The 26,162-nt window shown below is 39.6% G+C and overlaps 1 protein-coding gene across 3 annotated transcripts in view; it reads left to right on the top strand.

Annotated features, from left to right (window-relative positions):
* LOC124788088 (tetratricopeptide repeat protein 17) overlaps nt 1-26,162 on the top strand; it is a 337,226-nt gene that overhangs the window by 65,465 nt on the left and 245,599 nt on the right. For all 3 annotated transcript variants that reach the window (XR_007016058.1, XM_047255188.1, XM_047255189.1), the window contains exon 5: nt 25,472-25,639. Coding sequence is in view for 2 of the 3 variants with exons in the window: in XM_047255188.1 (XP_047111144.1) it covers nt 25,472-25,639 (168 nt within the window). In the remaining variant the exon portion in view is untranslated. The remainder of the gene's footprint in view (nt 1-25,471; nt 25,640-26,162) is intronic.

Raw genomic sequence — 26,162 nt, 5'->3', positions numbered from 1 at the left:
ATAACAGACATGCACGGTGGATACAAGCAGAAACAGACACATACAAGATGATACCACAAATGTCTGAAGTGATAATTTTGCAACATGAAGTCACCCGAGCAATTAATTCTACGCACAATTGGAAAGCCCCTGGAAAAGATAAAATAGCAAATTTCTGGCTAAAGAAGTTCACCTCAACACATTCACATCTAACTAAATTATTTAACAGTTACACTGCAGACCCATACACAGTCCCTGATACACTTCCACAAGGAATAACTTATCTGAAACCTAAAGATCAAGCAAACACAGCAAACCCAGCAAAATATCACCCCATAACATGCCTACCAACATTATACAAAATATTAACTTCAGTCATTGCACAGAAATTAATGACACATACAACACAGAACAAAATTATAAATGAAGAACAAACAGGCTGTTGCAAAGGAGCACGAGGATGTAAAGAGCAACTGATAGTAGATGCAGAGGTGACATATCAAGCTAAAACTAAACTAATATATTTAAAAACAAAGATGATGTGACTTACCATACGAAAGCGCTGGCAGGTCGATAGAAACACAAACAGACACATACATACACACAAAATTCAAGCTTTCGCAACAAACTGTTGCCTCATCAGGAAAGAGGGAAGGAGAGGGGAAGACAAAAGGAAGTGGGTTTTAAGGGAGAGGGTAAGGAGTCATTCCAATCCCGGGAGCGGAAAGACTTACCTTAGGGGGAAAAAAGGACGGGTATACACTTGCACACACACACACATATCCATCCACACATATACAGACACAAGCAGACATATTTAAAGACAAAGAGTTTGGGCAGAGATGTCAGTCGAGGCGGAAGTGCAGAGGCAAAGATGATGTTGAATGACAGGTGACGTATGAGTGGCAGCAACTTGAAATTAGCAGAGATTGAGGCCTGGTGGGTAACGGGAAGAGAGGATATATTGAAGAGCAAGTTCCCATCTCCGGAGTTCAGATAGGTTGGTGTTGATGGGAAGTATCCAGATAACCCGGACGGTGTAACACTGTGCCAAGATATGCTGGCCGTGCACCAAGGCATGTTTAGCCACAGGGTGATCCTCATTACCAACAAACACTGTCTGCCTGTGTCCATTCATGCGAATGGACAGTTTGTTGCTGGTCATTCCCACATAGAATGCATCACGGTGTAGGCAGGTCAGTTGGTAAATCACGTGGGTGCTTTCACATGTGGCTCTGCCTTTGATCGTGTACACCTTCCGGGTTACAGGACTGGAGTAGGTGGTGGTGGGAGGGTGCATGGGACAGGTTTTACACCGGGGCGGTTACAAGGATAGGAGCCAGAGGGTAGGGAAGGTGGTTTGGGGATTTCATAGGGATGAACTAACAGGTTACAAAGGTTAGGTGGACGGCGGAAAGACACTCTTGGTGGAGTGGGGAGTATTTCATGAAGGATGGATCTCATTTCAGGGCAGGATTTGAGGAAGTCGTATCCCTGCTGGAGAGCCACATTCAGAGTCTGGTCCAGTCCCGGAAAGTATCCTGTCACAAGTGGGGCACTTTTGTGGTTCTTCTGTGGGGGATTCTGGGTTTGAGGGGATGAGGAAGTGGCTCTGGTTATTTGCTTCTGTACCAGGTCGGGAGGGTAGTTGCGGGATGCGAAAGCTGTTGTCAGGTTGTTGGTGTAATGCTTCAGGGATTCCGGACTGGAGCAGATTCGTTTGGCACGAAGACCTAGGCTGTAGGGAAGGGACCGTTTGATGTGGAATGGGTGGCAGCTGTCATAATGGAGGTACTGTTGCTTGTTGGTGGGTTTGATGTGGACGGACATGTGAAGCTGGCCATTGGACAGGTGCAGGTCAACATCAAGGAAAGTGGCATGGGATTTGGAGTAGGACCAGGTGAATCTGATGGAACCAAAGGAGTTGAGGTTGAAGAGGAAATTCTGGAGTTCTTCTTCACTGTGAGTCCAGATCATGAAGATGTCATCAATAAATCTGTACCAAACTTTGGTTTGGCAGGCCTGGGTAACCAAGAAGGCTTCCTCTAAGCGACCCATGAATAGGTTGGCGTACGAGGGGGCCATCCTGGTACGCATGGCTGTTCCCTTTAGTTGTTGGTATGTCTGGCCTTCAAAAGTGAAGAAGTTGTGGGTCAGGATGAAGCTGGCTAAGGTGATGAGGAAAGAGGTTTTAGGTAGGGTGGCAGGTGATCGGCGTGAAAGGAAATGCTCCATCGCAGCGAGGCCCTGGACGTGCGGAATATTTGTGTATAAGGAAGTGGCATCAATGGTTACAAGGATGGTTTCCGGGGGTAACACACTGGGTAAGGATTCCAGGCATTCGAGAAAGTGGTTGGTGTCTTTGATGAAGGATGGGAGACTGCATGTAATGGGTTGAAGGTGTTGATCTACGTAGGCAGAGATACGTTCTGTGGGGGCTTGGTAACCAGCTACAATGGGGTGGCCGGGATGATTGGGTTTGTGGATTTTAGGAAGAAGGTAGAAGGTAGGGGTGCGGGGTGTCGGTGGGGTCAGGAGGTTGATGGAGTCAGGTGAAAGGTTTTGCAGGGGGCCTAAGGTTCTGAGGATTCCTTGAAGCTCTGCCTGGACATCGGGAATGGGGTTACCTTGGCAAACTTTGTATGTGGTGTTGTCTGAAAGCTGACGCGGTCCCTCAGCCACATACTCCCGACGATCAAGTACCACGGTCGTGGAACCCTTGTCCACCGGAAGAATGACGATGGATCGGTCAGCCTTCAGATCACGGATAGCCTGGGCTTCAGCAGTGGTGATGTTGGGAGTAGGATTAAGGCTTTTTAAGAAGGACTGAGATGCAAGGCTGGAAGTCAGAAATTCCTGGAAGGTTTGGAGAGGGTGATTTTGAGGAAGAGGAGGTGGGTCCCACTGCGATGGAGGACGGAACTGTTCCAGGCAGGGTTCAATTTGGATGGTGTCTTGGGGAGTTGGATCATTAGGAGTAGGATTAGGATCATTTTTCTTTGTGGCAAAGTGATATTTCCAGCAGAGAGTACGAGTGTAGGACAGTAAATCTTTGACGAGGGCTGTTTGGTTGAATCTGGGAGTGGGGCCGAAGGTGAGGCCTTTGGATAGGACAGAGGTTTCGGATTGGGAGAGAGGTTTGGAGGAAAGATTAACTACTGAATTAGGGTGTTGTGGTTCCAGATTGTGTTGATTGGAATTTTGAGGTTTTGGAGGGAGTGGAGCTGGAAGTGGGAGATTGAGTAGATGGGAGAGACTGGGTTTGTGTGCAATGAGAGGAGGTTGAGGTTTGCTGGAAAGGTTGTGAAGGGTGAGTGAGTTGCCTGTCCGGATGTGGGAAACCAGGAGATTGGATAGTTTTTTGAGGTGGAGGGTGGCATGCTGTTCTAATTTACGGTTGGCCTGTAGGAGGATGCTCTGAACAGCCGGTGTGGATGTGGGAGAGGAAAGATTAAGGACTTTTATTAAGGATAGGAGTTGACGGGTGTGTTCATTGGCTGAGTTGATGTGTAGGTGAAGGATTAGGTGGGTGAGGGCAATGGATTGTTCAGTTTGGAACTGGTATACGGACTGATGGAAAGAAGGGTTGCAGCCAGAGATGGGAACTTTAAGTGTGAGGCCTTTGGGGGTAATGCCAAATGTCAGACAAACCTGAGAAAATAGAATATGGGAGCGTAATCTGGCTAGGGCGAAGGCATGTTTGCGGAGGGAATGTAAATAAAACTTAATGGGGTTGTTGTGGGGGTGTTGTGAGGGTGACATGGTATTAGAAGGTGGAAAGTGTAACATGAGGAAATGAAAATGAAAATAAAAATATATGGGGAGGGATAAAGGTGGACTGTAAAGTAACTGGAGATCTGGTGTGAAAAAAGGCGAAAAGGTGTTGGTTACAGCTGGGCTATGTTAGACTTGGGTTGGTAGACAACGATGTGCACAAAGGTTAGGTGGTTGTGTTGCCGCCAAAACACGTTAGAGGACGGAGAAATTCGGGAAAATTTGGAAAAAACTGCGTGTAATATATTAAAAGGAGTGGTTTTGTGGTGGCAGATTACACTTGTACTCTCTGCTGGAAATATCACTTTGCCACGAAGAAAAACGATCCTAATCCTACTCCTAATGATCCAACTCCCCAAGACACCATCCAAATTGATCGCTGCCTGGAACAGTTCCGTCCTCCATCGCAGCGGGACCCACCTCCTCTTCCTCAAAATCACCCTCTCCAAACCTTCCAGGAATTTCTGACTTCCAGCCTTGCCTCTCAGTCCTTCTTAAATAAACCTTAATACTATTCCCAACATCACCACTGCTGAAGCCCAGGCTATCCGTGATCTGAAGGCTGACCGATCCATCGTCATTCTTCCGGCGGACAAGGGTTCCACGACCGTGGTACTTGATCGTCGGGAGTATGTGGCTGAGGGACTGCGTCAGTTTTCAGACAACACCACATACAAAGTTTGCCAAGGTAACCCCATTCCCGATGTCCAGGCGGAGCTTCAAGGAATCCTCAGAACCTTAGGCCCCATGCAAAACCTTTCACCTGACTCCATCAACCTCCTGACCCCACCGACACCCCGCACCCCTACCTTCTACCTTCTTCCTAAAATCCACAAACCCAATCATCCCGGCCGCCCCATTGTAGCTGGTTACCAAGCCCTCACAGAACGTATCTCTGCCTACGTAGATCAACACCTTCAACCCATTACATGCAGTCTCCCATCCTTCATCAAAGACACCAACCACTTTCTCGAACGCCTTGAATCCTTACCCAATGTGTTACCCCCGGAAACCATCCTTGTAACCATTGATGCCACTTCCTTATACACAAATATTCCGCACGTCCAGGGCCTCGCTGCGATGGAGCATTTCCTTTCACGCCGATCACCTGCCACCCTACCTAAAACCTCTTTCCTCATAACCTTAGCCAGCTTCATCCAGACCCACAACTTCTTCACATTTGAAGGCCAGACATACCAACAACTAAAGAGAACAGCCATGGGTACCAGGATGGCCCCCTCGTACGCCAACCTATTCATGGGTCGCTTAGAGGAAGCCTTCTTGGTTACCCAGGCCTGCCAACCCAAAGTTTGGTACAGATTTATTGATGACATCTTCATGATCTGGACTCACAGTGAAGAATAACTCCAGAATTTCCTCTCCAACCTCAACTCCTTTGGTTCCGTCAGATTCACCTGGCCCTACTCCAAATCCCATGCCACTTTCCTTGACGTTGACCTGCACCTGTCCAATGGCCAGCTTCACATGTCCGTCCACATCAAACCCACCAACAAGCAACAGTACCTCCATTATGACAGCTGCCACCCATTCCACATCAAACAGTTCCTTCCGTACAGCCTAGGTCTTCGTGGCAAACGAATCTACTCCAGTCCGGAATCCCTGAAGCATTACACCAACAACCTGAAAACAGCTTTCGCATCCCGCAACTACCCTCCCGACCTGGTACAGAAGCAAATAACCAGAGCCACTTCCTCATCCCCTCAAACCCAGAATCCCCCACAGAAGAACCAAAAAAGTGCCCCACTTGTGACAGGATACTTTCCGGTACTGGACCAGACTCTGAATGTGGCTCTCCAGCAGGGATACGACTTCCTCAAATCCTGCCCTGAAATGAGATCCATCCTTCATGAAATCCTCCCCACTCCACCAAGAGTGTCTTTCCGCCGTCCACCTAACCTTTGTAACCTGTTAGTTCATCCCTATGAAATCCCCAAACCACCTCCCCTACCCTCTGGCTCCTATCCTTGTAACCGCCCCGGTGTAAAACCTGTCCCATGCACCCTCCCACCACCACCTACTCCAGTCCTGTAACCCGGAAGGTGTACACGATCAAAGGCAGAGCCACATGTGAAAGCACCCACATGATTTACCAACTGACCTGCCTACACTGTGATGCATCCTTTGTGGGAATGACCAGCAACAAACTGTCCATTCGCATGAATGGACACAGGCAGACAGTGTTTGTTGGTAATGAGGATTGCACTGTGGCTAAACATGCCTTGGTGCACGGCCAGCACATCTTGGCACAGTGTTACACCGTCCGGGTTATCTGGATACTTCCCACCAACACCAACCTATCCGAACTCCGGAGATGGGAACTTGCTCTTCAATATATCCTCTCTTCCCATTACCCACCAGGCCTCAATCTCCGCTAATTTCAAGTTGCAGCCACTCATACCTCACCTGTCATTCAACGTCATCTTTGCCTCTGCACTTCCGCCTTGACTGACATCTCTGCCCAAACTCTTTGTCTTTAAATATGTCTGCTTGTGTCTGTATATGTGTGGATGGATATGTGTGTGTGTGCGAGTGTATACCCGTCCTTTTTTCCCCCTAAGGTAAGTCTTTCCGCTCCCGGGATTGGAATGACTCCTTACCCTCTCCCTTAAAACCCACTTCCTTTCGTCTTTCCCTCTCCTTCCCTCTTTCCTGATGCGGCAACAGTTTGTTGCGAAAGCTTGAATTTTGTGTGTATGTATGTGTCTGTTTGTGTTTCTATCGACCTGCCAGCGCTTTCGTATGGTAAGTCACATCATCTTTGTTTTTAAATATATTTTTCCCGCGTGGAATGTTTCCCTCTATTATATTAAAACTAAACAAAGGTCGCTACACTATGCATACATTGATTACCAAAAAGCTTTTAATAGTGTACCCCACTCATGGTTCCTACAAATATTGGAAATATACAAAGTAGATCCTAAATTGATACAGTTCCTAAACATAGTAATGAAAAATTGGAAAACCACACTAAATATCCAAACAAATTCAAATAATATCACATCACAGCCAATAAAGATTAAGCATGGAATATACCAAGGAGGCTCATTAAGTCCTTTCTGGTTCTGCCTTGCTCTGAACCCACTATCCAACATGCTAAATAATACAAATTATGGATATAATATTACTCGAACATACCAACACAAAGTCACACATTTGCTATACGTGGATGATCTAAAACTACTGGCAGCAACAAATCAACAACTCAACCAATTACTAAAGATAACAGAAATATTCAGCAATTATATAAATATGGCTTTTGGAACAGACAAATGTAAGAAAAATAGCATAGTCAAGGGAAAACACACTAAACAAGAAGATTACATATTGGATAACCACAGCGACTGCATAGAAGTGATGGAAAATGTAGATGCCTACAAATATCCAGGATACAGACAAAAAATAGGAATAGATAATACAAATATTAAAGAAGAACTAAAAGAAAAATATAGACAAAGACTAACAAAAATACTGAAAACAGAATTTACTGCTAGAAACAAGACAAAAGCTATAAATACTTATGCTATACCACTATTGACTACTCATTTGGAGTAGTGAAATGGAGTAACACAGACCTAGAAGCACTCAATACACTTACACGATCACAATGCCACAAATATAGAATACATCACATACATTCAGCAACAGAAAGATTCACATTAAAGAGAAAGGAAGTTGGAAGGGGATTTATCGACATAAAAAACCTACATTATGGACAGGTAGACAATTTAAGAAAATTCTTTCTAGAACGAGCAGAAACTAGCAAACTACACAAAGCAATCAATGATATAAATACATCGGCTACACCATTGCAATTTCATAACCACTTCTACAATCCTTTAGATCACACAACATCAACAGATACGAAGAAAGTAAATTGGAAAAAGAAAACACTACATGGCAAGCACCCATATCATCTAACACAGCCACACATCGATCGAGACGCATCCAACACATGGCTAAGAAAAGGCAATATATACAGTGAGACGGAAGGATTCATGATTGCAATACAGGATCAAACAATGAACACCAGATATTACAGCAAACACATTATTAAAGATCCCAATACCACAACAGATAAATGCAGACTTTGCAAACAACAAATAGAAACAGTAGATCACATCACAAGTGGATGTACAATACTAGCAAATACAGAATACACCAGAAGACATGACAATGTAGCAAAAATAATACATCAACAACTTACCATACAACATAAACTAATAAAACAACATGTTCCCACAGACAAGTATGCACCACAAAATGTACTGGAGAATGATGAATACAAATTATACTGGAACAGAACCGTTATAACAGATGAAACGACACCACATAACAAACCTGACATCATACTCACCAATAAAAAGAAGAAATTAACACAACTAATTGAAATATCCATACCCAATACAACAAATATCAGAAGATAACAGGAGAAAAAAATTGAAAAATACATTCAACTAGCTGAGGAAGTCAAGGACATGGGGCATCAGGATAAAGTTGACATTATACCAATTATTCTGTCAACTATCGGAGTCATACCACACAATATCCACCAGTACATCAACGCAATACAGCTACATCCAAACGTATATGTACAACTACGGAAATCTGTAATTGTTGATACATGTTCAATTACCCGAAAGTTCCTAAATTCAATGTAACATATACTGTACAGGAAGTCACGCTTGATGAAGGTCCACATCACTTTCCATTTTTAACCAGACATAACATCTGAGAAAGGAAAGAACTAATAATGATAATAATTAGCAAACATCACTAACTGCCACAGTGATCTGGTTTGTGTGAGCACTTCGCTGGGCTTTGAGAAGACATAAGAGATTGAGATTAAAATTGTTCATAATTTCATAATCTTGAAAGATTACTTTGTTTCTGTACATTGTCCAATCATTACTCATTTTCATTGTTGTCACATTTTATCCAGTGGTATGATCTTACATCCAAAACAGGTTTCAAGGTTTCAGTTTTTTTCAATTTATGTGAACAAATGAAATGTAAGAGGACACCTTTGATGTTCTCTGGTAATTATGTCTGGTTAACACAAGTTCTAAATACTTCATACATGATAATGCTATACATCATAGTACTTCTTTAACACATGTCCAACTCAAACTCACTTCTTCTTTCCAAATAAGTGACTTCAAAGATTATAAACTTATTCCAGTAGTTTTAACATTAACATTTTTAACAGATAAGATTTTCATTTACAACTTATTTTTAACTTATTATTTCAAATAGTTTCAGTAATACCAGTACTGTTAATAATAATAATATTAATAATAATAATAATAATTGTATCCACCTACACTAATACCTAAGTATGACAGGTTTGAAATTACACTTTTCCAGTGAAAATAATTTTTATGTATGCATTTTACATTGATTCAAATGTGGATGTTACATTCATAGCTTCTGCTTTATAAACAGAGATGAAAAAAATATAGATGTAAAAAATGCTATTGTATGAGAAGTTTTATTGGATTGTGTTGTTTATTAAACAAGTCTATCATGTTATAGAGAACGAGAGTGTACCATTGACCAATTTCATTACAAGCAGAAGGAAGACATTACTTAGACAAATCACAGAAATATTGCAATGAAAGAACGAGTTTAGAACTCATGTGGAGAAACATGTTATAATGACATGGCTCTCCACTATACATGTACTTACAACAAATTTGTTTTAAACCATCAAACACCTAAGCAGATACAACCTTCAAAAGAAGTATGAACTACACAGAGATAGAGCTAAAGACACAATGACAGCATTCTATTCAGTGTCCCTTATATGCCTGACTTATTCATCTAATCAGTAAACATCATGCAGTAGCCTCAGAAATGTATAGGCCTGCAAAAAATTGTGGAGTATTCATAGTATTTTCCACCCCCATAATTTGGTTGTTGTTGTAACTCTTGGACATGTCATCAATTAACTATGTCATCCATTTGTTCTCGTCAGTGTTTTTTTTGCAATGTTTGTTGGTTAGTTACATGTTCCACAGATCATTTGAATGATTCTTTTAACAAAATGGCCGAGACTGTTAACAATATATATATATATATAATGGAAGGAAACATTCCACGTGGGAAAAATTATATATAAAAACAAAGATGAGGTGACTTACCGAACAAAAGCGCTGGCAGGTCGATAGACACACAAACAAACACAAACATACACACAAAATTCAAGCTTTCGCAACAAACTGTTGCCTCATCAGGAAAGAGGGAAGGAGAGGGGAAGACGAAAGGAAGTGGGTTTTAAGGGAGAGGGTAAGGAGTCATTCCAATCCCGGGAGCGGAAAGACTTACCTTAGGGGGAAAAAAAGGACAGGTATACACTCGCACACACGCACATATCCATCCACACATACAGACACAAGCAGTGAGGGAAACATTCCACGTGGGAAAAATATATCTAAAAAGAAAGATGATGAAACTTACCAAACAAAAGCGCTGGCAGGTCGATAGACACACAAACAAACACAAACAAACACACAAAATTCTAGCTTTCGCAACCAATGATTGCCTCGTCAGGAAAGAGGGAAGGAGAAGGAAAGACAAAAGGATATGGGTTTTAAGGGAGAGGGTAAGGAGTCATTCCAATCCCGGGAGCGGAAAGACTTACCTTAGGGGGAAAAAAGGACAGGTATACACTCGCACACACACACATATCCATCCACACATACACAGACACAAGCAGACATATGTCTCTTTCCTGACATATGTCTGCTTGTGTCTGTGTATGTGTGGATGGATATGTGTGTGTGTGCGAGTGTATACCTGTCCTTTTTTCCCCCTAAGGTAAGTCTTTCCGCTCCCGGGATTGGAATGACTCCTTACCCTCTCCCTTAAAACCCATATCCTTTTGTCTTTCCTTCTCCTTCCCTCTTTCCTGACGAGGCAACCATTGGTTGCGAAAGCTAGAATTTTGTGTGTATGTTTGTGTTTGTTTGTGTGTCTATCGACCTGCCAGCGCTTTTGTTTGGTAAGTTTCATCATCTTTCTTTTTAGATATATATATATATACAAACACAAACATACACACAAAATTCAAGCTTTCGCAACAAACTGTTGCCTCATCAGGAAAGAGGGAAGGAGAGGGAAAGACGAAAGGAAGTGGGTTTTAAGGGAGAGGGTAAGGAGTCATTCCAATCCCGGGAGCGGAAAGACTTACCTTAGGGGGAAAAAAGGACAGGTATACACTCGCACACACGCACATATCCATCCACACATACAGACACAAGCAGACCTGCCAGCGCTTTTGTTCGGTAAGTCACCTCATCTTTGTTTTTATATATAATTTTTTCCCACGTGGAATGTTTCCTTCCATTATATATATATATATGATTAGTGTTAACATTAACAAACAATTTTTTTTAGTTCTGCTCATGCAACTACATTTAAAAAATTAAGTGTTTTCAGGCTCCCAGTTTTTAAATAAAAATTAGTCCATGAAATAGAAGCATGATATTGGGCAAATGATCAAAAATATTTGTTGCTGCATAGTGAACTCTGAGCCATTGATACAACTTTTAGTAATGGGTAATAAAGGTAATTTTTTCCTCAAAGTGTTGTAGGTATGGACACCACTCTGCTCAATTTGTGAGGGATTATTTATGATGAATTTGCATACTTCACAACTGCAGGTGAACACCACATATTAATCTTACTGCTTGCCTTTGTATAATTAATACGTTCTTTCTAAGTGGTGAGTTACCCCAGAAGATTATTCCATAAGACATTATTTAGTGGAAATATGCAAAATATGTCAGGAGATTGATTTGTTTGTTTCCAAGATTGTCAGTTATACTATGAAGAGCAAAAGTAGCTGAACATTAATTATTTGAGCTGCTTGGTAATATGCTTTTTCCACTTCAGGTTTTCATCAATGCTCACACCCAAAAATTTGGAGCACTCTGCCCTTTTTACTGGCTCCTGTTCATGTGCTACATCAGTTGTTGGTATGACTTTGTTATACAGAAATGAATATAGTGTGTATTCTCAAAATTAAGTGAAAGTCTGTTTTCAGAAAACATGCACTAATTCTTCGAAAAACATCACTAATAATCTCTTCTGTTGCTTTTTCACTGATGGGATTTATTATAACACTAGTATCGTCTACAAAAAGTACTAATTCTGCTTGATGAATGTTAAGTGAAAGATACTCACATACATGCAAGTAACAGGATTGGACCCAGAATTGAACATGTGGCGTTCCTTTCATGATTTATCACTAGTCACTAAAACTTTTCTCCTTTCAGCAGTGTTTGAATTACTCAGTAGAACTTTGGCATTTTGTTTGTCAAGTATGATTCATACCAGTTGTGTGTAAAGCCGTGAGTTTCATGAAACTTAGGGTTTCACTCCTTCCATAGAATTCAAATAACCAAAAAAATGTTTTGGCACAGTCACAGAATTGTTCTTAGCAGTTGCACCCATTTTTAAACCTTCTACCACAACCTGTGCAGTGCAGTGGAAAGTGGCAAATGACTTTTTTTGAGTGATCACATTCATTTCTGGATCAACTTATGAAGCACAACAAACAAAAGACTGACAAAATGAGTGCTTTGCAGATTTAACAGGACACATGATACCCAACTAGCTGTGTTCAGTCAAAGAGATAATGTTCAGTACATGAAGTATTATATCACCCATGTGATCCAGCAGGTTGATAAAATGCCCAGTCTGAAGTCTTCAGAGAGACACTCTGAAATTCTCTAGTGGAGGAAAAGTTCCATTTAGTGATCTCGAGGAGTGGACAGCTTTATGAAGAGACCATGGATGACATGAACAGAAGTAAGACATATAATCAAAAAATAAAAAATCATGAGAAATTTTTTTAACTTTTGCAAGTCACATCGCACCATTGAGTATGAGGGTGATTAATGATAAAGTCAGGGTATCTTCAGCAATAGTTCAAATTAATAAGAACTGTGCCCCACATATTTGTCCATATAATGACCATTCATTTCCATCATCTTGTGTGAATCTCAGTTCCAACATTGCCACTGTTGAGTTGACTGAGAAGTCCAATGTGAATTTAAGTTCAGGAAATTCAGAAGATTACAGTCACTCCTTCACTGTGTTGGGACTTAAAACAGTACTTGTCTGTGTCTCACAAAACAATACTAAGGCCAGGTGAAGTATAAGATAAACTGTTGATCAACATAATGCTACAGCTAAGGAATGGGTCCCCACACTTTTTAATTGAATTTTGTTGGGATGAGAGTTGCCCAACTTATACAGAGACAACTGCTTAAGAGACTGTCTCAGAAACAAAATTCATTTACTGCATTTTCCCAGCCTCCACTCACACAAATGGTACCATTACTGGTTCTGACTTCTTAAGTCATCATCAGATGATCTGTTAGAAGGAAAAACAAAAGGGGAATAGCAGAATATTAAGAAACTAAGTTAGAAACTCGAAAGCAACTTTTTTAAACAATTAAGACCCACTTGAAGTTACATAGATTAATCATCAAACAGATGTGAACTGCAGTTCAAGGAGCACACTTACACAGAAACATATCTACACTGTGATTAATGGAATTGAAGAATACAGTTAAATGCTAACAGTATAAATCTTGTAACACTTAAACTGTAAATATTAGAGTAAAATATTCACAAATACAGTTTTGCTATATACTGTAATTTGACCAGTGTAGATGATATCACTAATCAAGTCGAACATCCCTCACAATGTGAGGGGGTGCATTTCCTGTTAATAATACACCACAGATTACTCAGTATACACCTAAATCAGGACAAGTACAATCATGAACTGGATATATTAACCCTTTTGTGGCTGCAAGGGCTGAACGTCCTAGTTGCCTGGCTGGCTGACAGGAGGAAATGTTATGTGCGCCTGACCAGCCCTGTGGTCGCTATAGGCTGCGGCCACTGCAGGCTTCCTGCACATTCCTGCATGCACAGAACCACTGTTCTTCTCATAAACAGTATACCCTGCTAACCATGAAAGGGAACTTTGAAACTAACCAACACTTTCTGTTATATGTTTATTATGGACTGAAAACAGTTTGTCTAGAAAAATGACGGGAACTTTTTTAATAGTAATTCTTATAACTTCAGATTTACACCGTCGATGTATGTGTCTACAACATAATAAAATTTTATTAATATCGAATGAATGTGTTTCAAGACATATAGCTTTATAGTGAGTAGTGCATAGCGAAAACATCCAAATCCCAGACAATTCTTTCTACTATCTTAAATAAAAAATAATTACAGGAATTTAAAACCAAATTGTGTCATGTTTCTGGACTCAGAGTTAAACACAGAATATATCTGGGTAACTCATTTTACGATATGCCCATGGCTTCGTTTGTAATTAAAGTCTAAAGTCGATTCTCCACATTAAGAAATCGGATAGTAAGTGGCTACCGTCTTCTTGCTTGCTGTTTTCTTTTTCAGCTCGTTGCATTCAGTATGGTTTACTTTAGTGGTTTCCCATTCTCATTTTTGACGTAGGCTTTGGACTGCCGCTGGTTGAATTAAAAACCATTTTTTTTTTACTTTTAGTTACTTTTTTATTTTTCACTTTCCTGTACTTGAAACATACACAGTCACTAAAACGTCCTAATATTTTTCGTTGTGAATGAGCAGTACGTACTACACAGCATCTCTGGGGAATCTCCTTTTTCTCCATTGCTATGAGGAACCCTGGATAATGTCCCTATTTATTCTGCACTCGGAAAGGGCTTTCTTCTTTGGTTGTCTGTGGGGTCGCACTTTTACATGTTTGACTATGAAATTTATCAAGCAACTGACTGATCATTTCTAAGTGGTATTTCACTAGTGGTATCTTCTTTTGCTTTTGTATTTCAAAATAGTTTCTGCATTAAGCCCACACAAGTCAGTCAAATGAAAGAATACTTACTTGTACCACTTCATTGTCTTCCGGATGCACTGTACAGAAGATAACAGCATGTCTGTCTTATCAACTGCACCCATTGACTTATTATAGCTGACAACACAGGTAGGTTTCAATTTGTTTTTGGCACATTCTGTGTTCTTTTTTCTCTATCTCCACAAACTCTGATCTGTTTATGGTGGAAAGCATCCAGAGTTCTTTCGTGTCCATCCATTTTAATGCCATTAATGTTCTACAGGACTTGAACTGTATTTCCCCATTTTTCAGCTTGTCTGGCAACAGTGGTACATGTTTCCTGTTTTTGCATACTGTTTTGATGGCGTTTGTACATTCATCATGGAGCTACAGGAATAATTCAGGGCTGAAATACCAATTGTCTAAATAAATGATATGACTTTTGTTGGGGTATTGAAATAACAAACTCACAACAATATCGTCTGATTTTCCCCAGTGAGCATTTCCAGATTTTGGCGTGTCACCAGTGTAGACAATATAATCCAAAATATAGTTGGTTTGCACGTCACAAAGGACAAAAATTTTAATGCCAGAATGGCTACATTTATTTGGTATGTACTTCTTAAATCGGAACCTTTCTTTGAAAAGTAGCAGACTTTCATTGATCACTAGTTTTTCAAAGGGTACTGCTGCCTCGTAGAATTTATTTTTTGTGTGATCTACAATGAGACGTATTTTAACAAGAATATCTTGAGATGCAGTGGAGTTGTCACTGAAGTGCAATGAACTTGTACTGCAATGAACTTGTACCGGTCCCTGGCCATTATGTTAGAAAATATTGGTGTTTGAAGCATAGAATCTGTTGATCAATATTCAATCATTTCTAACATTTTACTTCTAGGCATAAGCAGAGAACACGCTAGAGAGCAATAAAATTCTGCTGGCTCTATATGCTTCCAGCATGCTAATCTTCTGGGTACTGTCGATATTTTTTCAGTAATAAATGTATAATAATTATTGATCTGTGTACAGATGGCAGAAACGAATTCCATGGACATGAAGTACGAAAAACTCTAAATGACTTGCTGACTCTTCGAAGTCTACTTTTAACCTGCTAAATGTGTTCACAAAATGGTGTTGTTTCATCACTGGATGAATCTCCATGCAGTCATACTTTCTTTTTCCTGATGAAGTTTCACTTACTTCATCTTCTTTTCCATCTTCAGAGGAAGAATCTACTGTTTGTGGTGTCGAGGATTCAGAAGTACGTCCAGATGCATCCAACTCTTTGTTGGAAGAAAGCTCCGAAGTATCACTACAATCTTCATCGTTACTGTTCATAAGAATATCCATGATTTACTTGTCTGATCATGATCAATTGTGTCCCAACATGGCAAAAAGTACACACGTGAATGCTGTCATCTTACCAGAAGCGAAAAGAGGACTGGCTGAACGTAGACTCTTAAGCATAAAGGGCCCCGGGGAGGTGAAAACTAAAGCACTTTCCTACATTACAAAGAAGACCAGATAATGACACTATTGTCAGAAATGCGGCCAAAAGCAAGTATCCATTCTATTGTGTACATTTACCTGCTCTCGAGAACAGGCGTATATGAATTGCATTAGCTGTCTGGACTTTCCACCTGCTGGGCATGCATGAATGCCCATAGCCATGAAAGGGTTAAAACAAATAGCTGTGACTGATATTATATTAATGATTTTTGAGTTCAGACTATCTGTATGCAACTGAATATAAAGTGATGTTTGTTTTTTCAGAAACGTTTTACTTCAGTTTAGTAAGGTATCACTCATCAGTGGCGTGTAATACATACATACATATATTTTCATTTGCATACAGCACTTTCAACTTACATGCAAGTTACAAATCAAAAGTATTTCATGACTTAGATGATGCATTAATAATCTGAGGTGAAACATATGTGGCAAACCAATATTTTCTTAATTCAGGTGCATACAGAAGGTCCTGACATAAAAATCATTAATATACTATTAAAAGCAACTGAGGATTGATAGATTAAAAAAAAACTATAGTGTTGACTTACAAAGGAAAGATGTCTAAACAGCTTGTTCCTTATTTCCCTAAAAATAAAATGATAGTAGTCTGGAATCAACTTCAACATAGAATATGGCATAAGGAAAAGGTAGTTTGTAATAAATATTAAAAATCAGTTGTGTATGAGATAAAATGTGGCATCTGTTTAGAAATTTACATAGGCTAAAAGTATATCCTTTGATGTCTTCTTCAAAGAACATCCCTGGAGGGAAGGTGGTGTGCTTTTTGAGGAAAACTATTGAGAAGATTTAGAGAACCAACATCTGAAGTTGACTGCAGAACAATTCTACCACTGCCAACATACATTTCATGTAAGAACCAAAAAGGTAAGGTAAGAGAAATTAGGACTCATATGGTGATATATATGCAGTTGTTTTTCCTTCACTGTGTTTGAGAGTGTAACAGGAATGGAAATGACTAGTAGTGGTACAGGACATCCTCCGCCATGTTCCATATGGCGACTTGCAGAGTATGTTTGTAGTTGTAGAACACCATGATATCTATTGTTCCTAAAGGACATCGTTCAGATACTTTCACTGCAGCATTTTATGCAACCTTTTGATAGATATTATGTAACATATTCATATGTGTGTTAGCTGTATTTAGAAGCAGCTATGAGTTCATAGTTTCTGGATACAGTGCTAGTCCACTTTTTCCTCTCTCTCTCTCTCTCTCTCTCTCTCTCTCTCTCTCTCTCTCTCTCTCTCTCTCTCTCTCTCTTTTTCTTTTTTTTTTTTTTTTTTTTTTTTTTTTTTTTTTTTTTTTTTTTTTTTTTTTTTTTTTTTTTGGGTCATCTGCTTAATTTCATAACAAGGGAAACTCCCTATGAGATTTAGTGGTAAGATGGCTCAGTGGATAGCCTTTCAAAAACTGAACACATATCAAACATAAAAACAGGAAGGAGGTCTACCGAACTGTAAAAAATCATCAAAATAGAAACATTGACCAGTCAAGCTCAATATGTGACGCATCGAGCAAACTGCAAGAATGATGGTATCGTTGTTGTGTGGTTGCCGTGTTGGACTGTGGACGGGAAGATCCTAGTTCAACTCTCCCTCATGCCTCCCCCCCTCCCCCACCCCCCCTTTTTTCCACAAATTTTTTGACATGTCTGTATGTCTGTTCACTGTATTCAAATTTATGTCTGTTTCATGGTGTGTCTGTCTGAAACAGTGAGGTGTAAGGAAGGGACCTCCTCCAGATGTACCCACCTCCTATTTGTATTACACAAGTACCACTTGTTATTACTCTTGCATTCCATGTTCGAAGTTTTGACTCTTGAATTCATTTGTTGTAACTTCGTTCACATCTATTTATTTTTGGTTTTCATTTCTGTGAGAGGCCTATGCGCCATCTCGCGTGCTCTCACTGTTCATTACATTTACGTGCGACAGTAATATATTCTTACCACATGACTCATATTCTATAACCAATGTATAGTTTGACAACTGCCAAGACAAGTGCAGGAGAACAGACACTTCACTGACCAGATGGACAGTTAATAATATTGTGAAAATAAAAAAGGGAGAGGGGGACCATGAGGGAAATTTGAACACGCATCTCCCACTTCGCAGTCCAATACTGTGACCATGGCCACAGAACCACAACACCGTGGTTCTTGCAACTTGCTCAATATTGCGCACCGTCAGCTTGGACCAGGCACTGTTTCTATTCCCCCCCCTCCCCCCCCCCTCTCCCCCTCCCTGCCCAATAGTTCAGTACACCTTCTTCCTGTTTTCATGCTTAATCTGGCATCCACTGGGCCATTTTACACAAAATCTGAGGAGACTGATGGGGAGCTTCCCTTGTGAGAAATCAAAACCTTTAATGATACATTGCTCAAATGCAGCTTGTTATTGCAATTTGCCTTCCACCAGTTGCTTTGGCAAGGCATTTGAATACATGACAACTGCCTGTTATATGGGTCTTTGAATGCAGAAAGCTAATAAATTACATCCACTGTGGGTTTAGCTAACATCACTCACTACTTCCCTACTTGAGTTTATGAACTATTGTGGTATAAGAGGACTTTGCAAATAATAGCTTTTCATTTATCTCCAAAAACCTTGTGATATTACCAGTGCCAAATATCTGTTTGGTGGTTCTGCATCATATCCCAGCTGTACTTCTGCTTCTGCTGTATGCAAGGCAACTTACAGTGTGTGACACTGGTTACTTCTGGTTACACTGTCACTTTCACTCTTTCCTGTTCTGTTCGTGAATTGTTCAGTAAGTCTTTATATAAGATCTAATGTTTTTAATTTCCCCACTGTAGTTGTTGTGCAAGGAACAAGAGAGAGGAAATAATTTGTTGCCTGACTCTTCTTGAAATATATACTCTCAGAATTTTAACATTATTTTCTCCATGAAGCACAATACCTCTGTTTTAGCATCTGGCAATGAAGTTTAATTAGCAGCTCTCTGATGCTTACCATATGAATACATGGTATAGTGTGCCACTCTGATTTGGATCTTCCCCATGTCCCCTATTAATCCTACTTGCTAAAGGTCACAGATTGCCAAACAGTACTTGGTTATCAGCCGAAGGAGTGTTTTGTATGCCACTTCTTTAAGGACTAGTTACAATTCCGTAGGATTCTTCTGATGAATCACAGCCTGGCATTTATGTTTCTTTCATGTGATCAGTCCACTTTAGGTCACTGCAGAGGGGTGCTCCTAAATATTTTATGGCTGTTGCAGCATCAAGTTATTTCTTGCTCAAATAGTAATGGTCTTTTCCATCTATTTTTTTGCAGTAGGTCATATATTTGATTATATTAAGGGTCAATTACCAATCCCCAACTGTTGATATTCTGCATATCCACTTGCATTTCATTATGGTATTACAGTGTTGCAACTTTCTTACATACAGCATTATCATCTACGACCAGCTTCTTGTAGTATCCAACATTATGTGCTAGATCATTTATACATACAGGGTGCGGCAGCTAAGATGGGCCATATGAAGGAGTAAGTATATCAAGTTGCATTTTTTGCTGTGTTTGAGCGGACAGTGTGGCAAATTTTCTGAACTGTGCAAGTAATTTTTTTTATCATTATTCCATCCTGTATTTTCTGTTGTTTCAAGAAATTTAGCATTTATAGCTGCTGAAATAAGACGCTGACTTTTTTTTTATGAAACTATACACTTTTTCCATTGCATTAGTAAGAATGTACAAAGAGAACTTCAGTGACCATAACATGTGCACAACTAGATCAAATAGTAACAAGATAACAATGTCACAAACCACCATCCTGCCATCAAGAGAGGAGGCCCCACAGTTGTATGTCCTACTGCACCAAATGTAAGGAAACACGCAGGTATGGTTAGTGAGTTTATTATTATGACTTTATACACTGAACATACTATAAAAAAACTTTGATAGATAGCTGTGCATTTGACAATATTATGAAATGGGTTGATTGCTACTCACCATACAGTGGAGGTGTTGAGTTGCAGACAGGCACAACAAAAAGACTGCTAAACAAGTAAGCTTTTACGGAACTAGACAGTACACACACACACACACACACACACACACACACACACACACACACACACGACAACTGTCTCCAGCTGCCTTGCCCAACATGTATTTTTATCGGATTAGTTGTCTATATTGTATAAATCAACTGACACATGGTTTGAAAATGACAAGAGGGTAGTTTGAAAAGTTTACAGATTCACCACCAGCTGTCAGTGCCAGCATTATAACTTGCATGCATAATAGTAGGTCATCCTTTATGAGTAACTCCATGATGATGTCAGCACTCTGGGTAGAGACATGAGGTACAGACTCCTCTCTGCTGAGGTTCCTGTGCAGTGTTTGGTGAAGATGGAAAAAATCGAGGTTTGAGCAGTGATTAAGTATTTTGTAAAGAAAGGTATGATAGTAAAGGGAAGTTATGCTGATTATCAGAACACACTGGGGTTGTGCTCCTTCATATTCAATGGTTGCCAAATGGACAAACAGGTTTAAATGTGGTCAGAACAACTTCGGTGATGATCTGTGTAGTGGTTGGCCAAGATGTACCACTACCAAAGAAATTATTGCAGAAGTACATAAAATGACCGAAAATGTGAGAAATTGCTGAAGCTGTCAGGATGAATGAGCATATCACATTTTAACAGTGGAATTGGGTATGAGAAAGTTTCTGCTTGATGGTTGCTGCAACTCTTAATGCAGGATCAGGAACTCATCAGAATGGAAATGTCCAAAAAATACTTGACCCATTTTCAGACACCTAACAAGATTTTTTGCTCCTGTTTCTGACCACAGATGAGTCTTGGCTCCACTACTACACCCCCAGAGACAAACCAACAGCCAAAGAAGTGGGAATTAGTTGATTCTCCACCGACAAAGAACGCATCAGTTTTCTGGGATGCGAAAGGCATTCTGCTGATAGATTATCTTCCCACTGGTTAAACAATTATGGGAAAATACTACAGTAACATCCTGGACCAACTATATGAAAGACTTGTGAAAAATGACCAGGTTTGGCAAAGAACGAAGTCATCTTTCATGAAGACGATGCACACTCGCTCACAAGTATCATTGTGGTTTCAAAAATTCATCAACTGAGATACAAATTGTTGCCATAAATGCTGTATTCATCAGATTTGGCACCAACAGACTTAAATCTTTTCTCCAAGTTCAAAATTTTCTTTGGTGGACAGAGATTGTCTTTAAAAAACTGACAGCCAAAGCTGACAGGTATTTTAAAGGTTTGAAGGGATCTAATTTTCAAAATGGGATCAAAGCATTGGAAAATTGCTGGTCCAAGTGAATTAGTGTACAGGAAGACTATGCTGAAAAATAAAGAAACTTCACTGATGCAAGTTGTATATTTCTATCCATTCCTAGAACTTCTCAAACTACCCTTGTAATTTGTCTGTATATAAACTCTTGCATAGAAATGCCACATTACTGTGCAGTTTTCATAGACACTATTCAGAGTACTATAATCAAGTTTGAAAGCCACTGTCGTGAATTGTTGATGGAGCAAAATGTGTAAAAGAGTTAAATTTGTTTGAATGTAGTATCCACAGACCACTAATTTTGCTGATCACATTCACATAATCAAACTGCCTCATAGTGACATGTAGAATGTGTGTTATTTTTGCTAAAATGGTAGTTGCTTTTCTCTTGTCAGCAGATGTTATTTCAAATTGACATATTTTATTCTTCACACTTACATTTCTTGATCTGTTGGAAAAAAATAATGTTTGCAGAGACAGATTGTAAGGGCTTTACAAGATCAGAGCACCTTTCAGCATGCAGCTTCTTTCATATCCGTCCAGTTGCATCCAAATATACAGCTGCAACAACAAGAGGGGTATGTAGAATTTATTACATGCCTTTTTGTTGAAGATGCCTTGTTTTCTTAGGTCAGCAAAAGTTTCGATTTTAATGCCAACTTTGAATAGAAACACCAGTTTGTGTGTCACATATATATTTTTGTCAAGAAACATCATCAACAGCTGTTTCAAAACTGCTTCAGACTGGTGGTCGTCTATGTCGAAATTTTTACATTTTGAATGTCCAACAGTGTTGTTTTACTTTATTTTCAGAAATTTCTGTAGTCTAAATTTGTGTTTATTATTCAAAAATCACTTTACATAAATGAATTTCTGTCTTCCTGAATCTGGTGCAATCAATGGACTGAACTGACGTATGTTTACACAAAGGTTTTATCTGTATAATTTTGTAACTTAATGTAGTAAATGAAATAATGAATGATATCTTCTGTCTAAGTCATTAAATTACTATAAATAATATTAAACAATGTTTAATATTTATGACAATTTAACCTATAATAAAACAAAATAGGCCAACATAATTAAAAATACAATTTATCAAATCTCAGGTAAACACAGGTATCACATAATTCACTTGAAGCATGTATCACCTACATCTATGTGTATATGGCATTTGGGTATTTCATTATATTACATCTGTGCTAAGATGACAGTTCTATCCCGAACTGCACCTCTGTTCCAACAGTTTGGTAACGTTTGCCATAAATGAAAACCATATTCACTTTTTTGACTAGTTGTGTACTTTGTGAAAGTCCAAATAGCTCCATGAAGATGAAGATGTTTTCTAATCACAACAACAGTAGAGCAGAGAATGGTGGCCTTCAAAGGCACAGGTAAATACATGAACCACCATTGAATTAAATATTTTCATACATTTGGTGCATTACAGTAGATCTTTTGTGAGACCTTTTATCCTGACAGGGGATTAGCAATGTGCAGTGCAATTATCTTGTTAATATTTGATTAAGTTCCACCCTTGTAACCTCACTGAAGTTTTCTTCAAAGGCTTGTTCCAGTGCCAAAGGAAATAAATATATAGTTTCATTTAAGAAAAACGAAATCAGTGTCATAATTTTGCAGCTATGAAAGTTAAAAATTACTTCTTTACACAAGAAAGTTTGTCACATTGTTCATTATAGCTTAGCAAAAACAGTAATGGCTCCATAACTCTTCCTTGTAGTAGCCCCATTGCTACTTTTATGTCTGTTGACTTTGCCTCACTAAGAATGATGTTTTCTATTCCATCTACTAATAAATTCTGATTCCAGTCAGTTATTACTTGGCAAATAGTACTTTTAGTATTGAGATGGTAATGTATTTTTTGATCAATATGCACAAGAGAGGGAGATGTCTGTCAAGGAAGTGCTTGCAGCATTTCACTTTTTGCCCCAGTACTTAACAGAATAGTGTGCTATTTTGTGGATGAGCTTATAATTTTCTGTATTATCTCCAGGCTTTCAGCTACTGTTCATTGACACATATGTTCTGTATATGGGTTCCTCACAGTAGTTTAAAGCCAATTGTTGAAGTGTGTCACCTTACCAGTGTAGTTTCAGCTCTCTGAGACTGCAGACGTGTGTACAAGTTGCGTTCGCCTGAGTGTGTGTGTGCATGCGTGTATGTGTGTCTACTGCTGACAAAGGCCTTAATGTCCGAAAACTATGATTGTGTGAATCTTTTTATTGTGCCTATCGCGACTCAGCATCTCCGCTATATGGTGAGTAGCAATTGTCCTTCTCTGGTATTGTTACATTCCATCCTGGATTTTCCATTGTTTGAAAAGTTCAACATTATGTGACTGGCAAGAAAGTTATGGCTACAGTATACCAGTATGCAGAAGGTGTGATTATGGTTGAGTTTTTGGAACAGGGATATACAATAAATTCTGTCCAGTTCTCAAACAGCTGAAAGTATGTCGTAATTAGTGAAGCAAAGCTATGGCCAATGTTCGTCTTTTGCATGACAATGCAAGACCACACACCAGTCATCACACACTGAAGAGGTTGCGAAAATTGGATGGGAAGTCTTGCTTCCAACCCCCATACAGCTCTGTACTACTGAGCGAGGTGGCGCAGTGGTTAGACACTGGACTCGCATTCGGGAGGACGACGGTTCAATCCCACGTCCGGCCATCCTGATTTAGGTTTTCCGTGATTTCCCTAAATCACTCCAGGCAAATGCCGGGATGGTTCCTCTGAAAGGGCACGGCCGACTTCCTTTCCCATCCTTCCCTAATCCGATGAGACCGATGACCACGCTGTCTAGTCTCCTTCCCCAAACAACCAACCAACCAACCAACAGCTCTGTGCAGGTACTATCAGACTCTCATCTGTTTGGGCTGCTAAAAAAAGCTCATTGTGGGATTCACTTTGAAGATGTGTAGGCCATGAAAATGGTCATGTGTCAGTGGGTCCGGAAGCAGCCCCGTTTCTTTTTATCACACTGGACTACATGCCCTAGTTAAAAGGGAGCCAAAACTGTGAAAATGGACACATATTGTGTTGAAATGTCGTAAATTACTTGGCACTATTGTGTTTTTTTTTCCTCTGTACTTCCAGTTGAAAAAAAAAAGAAAAAGAAAAAAGGAAAGGTGGCATTGCTTTTTGACTGACACTTGTAGATACTAATTAAAACTTATTTTTTGAACTTTTTAAAAATAACTATTTAGATAATATCTCCATTATGTGAAATATGTCAGTAGTGTGTTGTTCCATGGCCAAATCCCACAAAACCTAAATATAAAAACAAAAGAAATTAAAATAAAGTAAAAAATATTTAATTCATTTTAAAGAGGCTGGTGAGCCATATAAAAACCACAGGTTTTCAGCTATTCTGGGGGAAACATGTCTCTTTCTGTTTTTGTTAATTTAATATTATATATTGTGTTTTAAATCTACTGGAATTGTGACACAGGGGCACCATTCTCAGCTGTAAAGAATTAGGTTTGTGGGCCCCTACTTTGATGAGAAACTTAGTTGCTCACCATACAAATGAGATTTTAAGTCCGAAATCTAAACACTATGAAACCTTCTGAAGTGCCATATTGACGGGTCTTCAAGTCCTGATCTGTTTTAACTTTTTACTGTTGATACAGTATTGGAAAGTTTGAATGGAATACAAATAATGAAAGCAGCAAAAGTAACCACTCACTCCATAGTTGAGACACTGAGCACTTGATGGGCACGTAAACAAGACTGGCATGTTACTAAGCTTTTGGTCAGTGTCTTTCCTTGGAGCTAACTGACTAACAGAAAAACATGCTCAGCTAAATTGCTGGTTGTGCTGCCCGAGTGCAGTGTAGCTAGTCAGGACAACATGGCTGTTTGTGTGTCGGCTGATTATACTGTTTCATCACAATTAATCCATTTATTTTAGTTTTTATTTTTTTATTTTATTTTTCCTTGGAATAAGACAGTACAAAACTAAGTACTTTTGTTTACAGACAGTACCGTGACTTGGCTCTCCTCACATTGGGAGGAACACTTCACCGATCCAGTCATCCAGCAGAGGCTGCAATTGTCATGCATGCTGCTGTTGATCATGCTCCTGATAAAGCCTGGAGTCATATGGCACTTGGGAATGTGTATGCTGTATTGGGTGACTATAACAGGTACAGTTATTGGATGTATATCTCATTTAACTACAGATAATTAATGTCAGTATATGCTGAGTGTTTAAGATGCTTGTTTCTCCCACCGGAGGTTCGAGTCCTCCCTTGGGCATGGGTGTGTGTGTTGTTCTTAGCATAAGTTAGTTTAAGTAGTATGTAAGTCTAGGGACTGATGACCTCGGCAGTTTGGTCCCTTAGGAATTCACACGCTCTTCTTCTTCTTCCCCTTCTCTCTCTCTCTCTCTCTCTCTCTCTCTCTCTCTGTGTCTGTCTGTCTCTCTCTCTTTTAAAATGTGCTTGAAGGTATAACTGGCAATGTATCACCTTATCAAATGCCTATAGGTAATGAAACACCGGAATAGTTTCTTCAGTAATGGAAAATTCCCATTTAAAAGTGTTATGAGAAAAACAATAAATTAGTGTGTTGAGGGAATGTTGAGCAGTTAACATCATTACTAAGCCTTTGAAGCTGCTCTCTTTGCCGGAAAATGTGTGCATATACATTCTCAAATGTATGTAGTAG

Source organism: Schistocerca piceifrons, chromosome 3, assembly GCF_021461385.2.
Source record: "Schistocerca piceifrons isolate TAMUIC-IGC-003096 chromosome 3, iqSchPice1.1, whole genome shotgun sequence".
In the NCBI taxonomy this organism is placed as follows: Eukaryota; Metazoa; Arthropoda; class Insecta; order Orthoptera; family Acrididae; genus Schistocerca; species Schistocerca piceifrons.
This window is presented reverse-complemented; position numbering and strand designations above follow the sequence as displayed.